The sequence below is a fragment of the Eumetopias jubatus genome, unplaced genomic scaffold (genome assembly GCF_037043125.1).
Source record: "Eumetopias jubatus isolate StellerSeaLion01/CBP00866 unplaced genomic scaffold, mEumJub1_p1.0 scaffold_6, whole genome shotgun sequence".
NCBI lineage: Eukaryota > Metazoa > Chordata > Mammalia > Carnivora > Otariidae > Eumetopias > Eumetopias jubatus.
In genome coordinates this window covers 16,977,311-16,983,310 of record NW_028274812.1, presented here as the reverse complement: position 1 = coordinate 16,983,310, position 6,000 = coordinate 16,977,311, and the positions used below count along the sequence as shown (strand labels likewise).

Genomic DNA, 6,000 nt, shown 5'->3' with positions numbered 1-6,000 from the left:
GCCGCAGCCAGGCACGCGACCGACCACGCCGGGGCCCACCCCGCCTGGCCGCAGGGCGAACTCAGCAAGTTGGCGGTGCGCAGCCCGAATTCTCAGAGAGGGGGCACGCGGCGGCGGCAGCAGCGCTGACTCAGCCCGGGCTCCCAGCCCGTCCGCAGCAGCCGCAGCAGCCACAGGCGCAGGCAGTGGGGCACGCGGCCACCCCTGCCCGCGGCCCCACCCCGCCGCACCCGAGGCCGCGCAGCGTCACAGAGCGCATGCGTGCCGCGGGGGATGCCGGGAGCGCGCAGTGGCGGCACCGGCGGCGACAGCAGTCACAGCGGAGACTACAGCGGGGACGCGAGCGGGGCGGTGACCGTGTGGGAGGTGGTCTCACTCTTGGGGAAGCTGCTGGGCACCGTCGCCGCGCTGAAGGTGGTTCTGTACCTGCTCCGGGTGTGCTTAGCGATGGCCTGGAAATCCGGCGGCGCCAGCCACTCGGAGCTAATCCACAATCTCCGCAGTAAGTGCCACCCCCGCCCAATGTGGGGCAACTGGGCCAGGCTAGGCCTGGACTGGGTCTCCCTGGGCCGTCCGGAACGCTCTGTCTACGCCCCGGCCCCGTGCTGGCTGGAGGGTACGGTGCAGTGTTGCACCAGCAGTGTCGAGCGGCGTGCGCTTGCTATCGCCTCCCCCGGGGACCTGTCACTCATCGGCGACGTGGACTGGAAGGGTAGAGAAAGAGCCATGGGCTGCTCTTGATGAGGCAGGGGCAGGCGTCTCCCCACGGGCCTGGGGGAGGGGTTGCGGCACAGGTGGTGGGGATGTCACTCGAGTCCGCTGCCTGCTCGTTTGGGTCTGGCGGGCGAGGGGCGTGCCCTAAGGGTGGGGAGATGTTGACCTGGCCTAGAGGCTGGGCTGGATCTGAGGGGACCCCACCCTTGACCTCCGCGTCGTCTCGCCTTCCTTCTCCTTAATAATCGGCCTCACTGCAAGCATTCTCTCCGTCCTATACAGCCTCCCCCGCCCTCCGTTTTTTCCTCTGGAGAGAGATGCCACCGTCTGATACAGGCGAGGGGAGGGAGGGAAAGATGAGAGTATTGTCATTGCGGATGCTGGGAGAAATTTCTGGGGCGGCTGTCCAGTGGAAATCTTCGTGGGGGGCGGAGGAAGAAATAATCAGAGGATGCTGTTTCTGAGAGACTTGTGTTTCAGGAGCTTTTAGAGGTCCTGGGATCCAACAAATGATTGTGTATGTGGAATGTTCTAACTTTTTTTCAAGGCGATTTCTTTATATCATTTTCTTTAGTTCTTGTATTCCTTCCTTTTATGATAATTTTAGGGTGGGGTGAGTGCTGTTACTTTCTTTTGTTAAATGGAAATATAGTGTTGCTGTCCGGTCGGGAGACCAGAAGGATCGCAGTCCGTAATACCTTCATTCTAGTCGGAATTTATAGCATTGTTTGCCACCAGCTTTGCAAATAATCGTATCCTGCCACGTGGTGTTTTTAATTGTCATATGTTATTTAGCTTTTCTTGTATTTATCAGGTTTCCTAATTCGATTTGTAACTTCCTTGAGGGCTAGGACTTTTTTTTTTTGTCTTTGAATTCTCTCAAACTTAATTCTCATTCCTTTTTTCGTGAATGCAATTAAATATACATTATATGCTTGGATCTGTGCTAGAAATAGCAAGATGAGTGAGAGAAATGGCACATGGTTAGTACGTAGTATTAGTCATTTGACTTTTTTTTTATTACAGTATTTAAAAATTTTGTAATTGTATCCTTTGCATTTAGTAATGAAGAATGTTTAGATTTCAAGATTCTGTCAAGCATTGCCAATGTTCACTTTATGGGAGGATATTTGAGTGGAAGTGGACATTTATATGCTGAGACAGTATTTTTTAGTCTGATTTAGGTTCCCATGGATTACAGATAAGCTCAATATGTGGTAAATATTTTAATAACATTTCTTAAAATGATCTAGTGCCTGCTATTTTAGTGTACATATCCAAAACATTCTATGCACAAATTGTGACTAAGTAATTTTCCGCTGGTAAGTTATCACAGAAGGCACTAGCCGATGGCAGAAATTTGTAATCAGGCTCTTAATGACTCTCCTTTTTGGGTCAAACTGGTAGTAAGTCAAGACTAGCTCTTTCCCCAGTGGTTTTATAACCATTTTATTGCAGTGTTATTTTTCCTAGCTGAAAGGTCTAAGGATGTTTTTCTATCAGAAAATTTAATAACAAATATTTAACATACATGGATGTCAGTATTGCACATATTTAATCTTATACTGTATCTGTGATGTGTAGTAGGAAATTAGAGTACTCAAATTGTTTAGCCTGTTGTAACACTTGTGCAATGTTAGTTTCAACTTCTTGCCAAATTCTAGCTAATAGATTTCATTTTTACTTATTAGTTTATTATAAAAGCAGTATTTTCTTGTGAGAATTTCAGTTGGCACAAAATTTGAAAATTTCTCCCTTTTCCTAGTTATTCCATTGTTGTGTGTTCTTAAAGGCTTCTAGTTGAATCTTTAGAAAAAGATTAAAGTTTGATTATGTTGTTGAATCACTCTATTGTATACCTCAAACTAATATAACACTATACTGTTAACTATACTGAAATTAAAATAAAGAACTTAAAAAAATGTGCTATGTTGATGTTGAAGTGAAAAAGGATCTGCAAATTGGAAGAGGAAGCAAATTACAGTTGTATATTTTTTAAAAGAAATGAAGTTCACGATTGCTTTAGTTGTAATATTATTATAATTTTATTGAAAATATCTACTGAGTTTTCCTTTTATAAGATGTCATAATAGAAATATGGTTGTATATGATTTCATAGTTGATATATCATTTATGGAATATTGTAGAATGTAATGGTATGTCTCAGTATTTCATAGCTTATGATGACAACCACTTTTTTTTTTAAGATTTTATTGATTTATTTGAGAGAGAGAGAACACTGGTGTGAGCAAGAGAGAGAGAGAGAGAGGAGGAGAAGAGGGAGAAGGAGGAGCAGACTCCCCACTGAGCAGGGAACCTGACATGGGACTCAATCCTAGGACCCTGGGATCATGACCTGAGCTGAAGGCAGATGCTTAACAGACTAAGCCACCCAGGTGCCCCAACAGCCACTCTTAAGTAACTTAGAACAGTGGTCTAAAACTTGAGCATGATTCAGAATCTCCTGGATCCCCTGGAGAGCTAGTTAAAACAGATTGCTGTGGCTCAAGAATTTGTATTTTTTTTTAAAGATTTTATTTATTTATTTGACAGAGAGAGAGAGGGCACAAGCAGGGGGAGTGGCAGGCAGAGGCAGAGGGAGAAGCAGGCTCCCCACAGAGCAGGGGGAGCCTGATGCGGGACTCAATCCCAGGACCCCAGGCTCACGACCTGAGCCGAAGGCAGTCGCTTAACCAACCGAGCCACCCAGGCGCCCCTGTATTTTTTTTAATAAATACATTTATTTATTCTTTTTAAGTAGGCTCTACGCCCAATGTGGGGTTTGAACTTACCCTGAGATCAAGAGTCACATGCTCCACAGACTGAGCCAGCCAGTTACCCCCAGGAATTTGTATTTTTAACAAGTTCCTAAGTAGTGCAGCTAGTGGTCTGGCCACCACTTTGAGAATCACTGATACAGAGTCTACGGCCATACCACCCTGAACATGCCCGATCTCGTCTGATCTCGGAAGCTAAGCAGGGTCGGGCCTGGTTAGTACTTGGATGGGAGAATCACTGATACAGAGAATTGAAAATTATGAGGTTAAACTCTACCAGTGTTTCAGCTGAATCAGTTTTATGCTTTAGAATAAAGTTTTAAGAAAAAAATGTAACAGTCCTGCCCAATAGAGCTCTCTGTAATCTGTGTGTCTGTCCTGTTCAATTTGGTAGCCACTAGCTACATGTGGCATTCAGCATTTGAAATGTGGTTAACACAACTGAGGAACTGGATTTTTATTTATTTAACTTAAATAGCCACATGTGGCTAATGGCTACCATATTGGACAATGCAGGTCTATAGAAATGAAGAATATAGTTATTTTATAATTACAGGCTGATAATGCGCTCTTAAAACAAATTAACTTAAAACAACTATGAGCCTGCTTAATCCAGGAAATGTGACAATTTAAGTAATGTTTATATTAGAATTTATTTTCTACTTTTATTGGAATAATATCAAGCCATGGTAAAAATAGGAAAAGATAGGGGCAGGAGTAGATGAGGTTGAGAAAGGTGGTCTCCTAGAGCAGGGGTGTCTAAACCTGAGCATTTGTGGAAGGTTAACTCTTAACTGAGAGACTTCAAATGCTATACTGGCCACTTAAAACATTTTTTTTTTTTTACCTATTTTTATTTGTTAGAAAAAATTCAATCCAGTGCTCTGATAATATCAGTTATTTTCACTTTGCATCCTTGATTGTGTCATTTTGCATATATTATAATGTTTATAGGATTTGTCAGGTAACTGATATTTAACTATCTTCTGTATGCCAAACTGAACAAAACGAATATTCTCTTTTATAGATTACTTCTAACGGGAGCAGACAAGTACAATACCTAGTATGTCACATGATAAGTCACAAAGTAGGGAAGGAGGTTTGGGAGTGTGGGGTACTAGGTTTGCAGTTGTGGGAGGGAAGGCCTCACTAAGGTGTCACTTGAGCAAAGAGTTGGTGGATGAGAAGAAATTCTAACTATGCAGATAGAGCTGGGGGAAAGGCATTCCAAGCAGAAAAAATTGTATGTTGCTAGATTTGGATTTGGGGTGTGGGAGAAAGATTGGAGTCAAGGATATGAATGCAAGGTTTTGGGCCTGGGCATTTAAAATGATTTGCCATTTTCTGAGTTGGAAACAATAAGTGAGTGAGCAGCAGGGACTTTTGGGTGGTGGGGAGGAGGTGTGCAAGGAGGTGTGGAGAGCACGAGTTTATTTTGGGGGATGTTGTATTTGAGATGCTTAGGAGACATTTTGGTGGAGACCTTGAGTAGGCATTTGAATAAGGATTAGAATAATTTGTAGTTTTTGTATTCTTATTTCTGCAAATAAATTGGAATGATTTTCTTATGCTATTTAGAGTGTCAGTTCTTAGCTACTAGTAGCATGACTAGTGGAAAAGAGAATATTCCATTAGTTTTATTATGTGTGTTCATGGACCAAATATAACCAGCTAAGAAAATCCTAAGAGATTGTTTTCAGAAATTGGGACCTCATTTAGAGTCCAGTCCTCCTCATTTTGACTAGTTTCAAGTCAGTCTTATGGGTACATACTAATAGGTAAACTTACAATACATTGAGTAAGATCTAATTTATATGATGGGGGGGCTTCAATATCAGTATGTCTACTTAAATTTAAATCGATTAAAGTTAAATGAAATTTAAAATTCAGTTTCTCAGTCACACTAACCATATTTTAAGAGCTCAATAGCCACATGAGGCTAGACCTTTTAGTGCAGACATAGAACATTTCCATCATCCTTAGGTCTATTGGACAGCACTAGATCTAGATGGATTGTATTACATTCTATTTCATGTGGTCTTAAGTCCATTGTGCTGTTCCACATATTTTTATTAGTATTACATTTAGTTTTAGCCAACATGAGTAGCAGTGAAAACACAGATTATCAGACAAGGGTGATCAAGATGACCAGAGAGAGTCAGCATTTTATATGGTGATTTGATGGGATTGAGGTGGTTTTATTAGCAATGAGAAAGCTTAAGAGAGCAATAGTGGTGAAATATTTTAGGAAATGTCATGTAGTAGAGGGTCAAACCAGGACAAATGGAAGGCAGATCTTGGCTCATTATAAGGAAGTATTCACAAAGCTATCCTAACAATCAAAGAGTTGGCTTTGAAAAATAATATTTTCTGTCACTGAATATTGGAAGCAAAGAACGGTTGACCATTTTTCTGTAAGGGATATCATAGAAGAGATCTGTCATCAGCTTTAACTGTATATAAACTCCTAAGGACTCTTCCAAATCCAAGATTCTTGATTTCAGTTACA

The 6,000-nt window shown here is 42.2% G+C and overlaps 1 protein-coding gene across 3 annotated transcripts in view; it reads left to right on the top strand.

Annotated features, from left to right (window-relative positions):
- Positions 1 to 273: 273 nt before the first annotated feature.
- The window catches only part of PCMT1 (protein-L-isoaspartate (D-aspartate) O-methyltransferase), a 43,490-nt gene continuing 37,763 nt past the window's right edge, over positions 274 to 6,000 (top strand). For all 3 annotated transcript variants that reach the window (XM_028103369.2, XM_088023841.1, XM_028103370.2), the window contains exon 1: positions 274 to 502. In XM_028103369.2, the coding sequence (XP_027959170.1) occupies positions 274 to 502 (229 nt within the window). The remainder of the gene's footprint in view (positions 503 to 6,000) is intronic.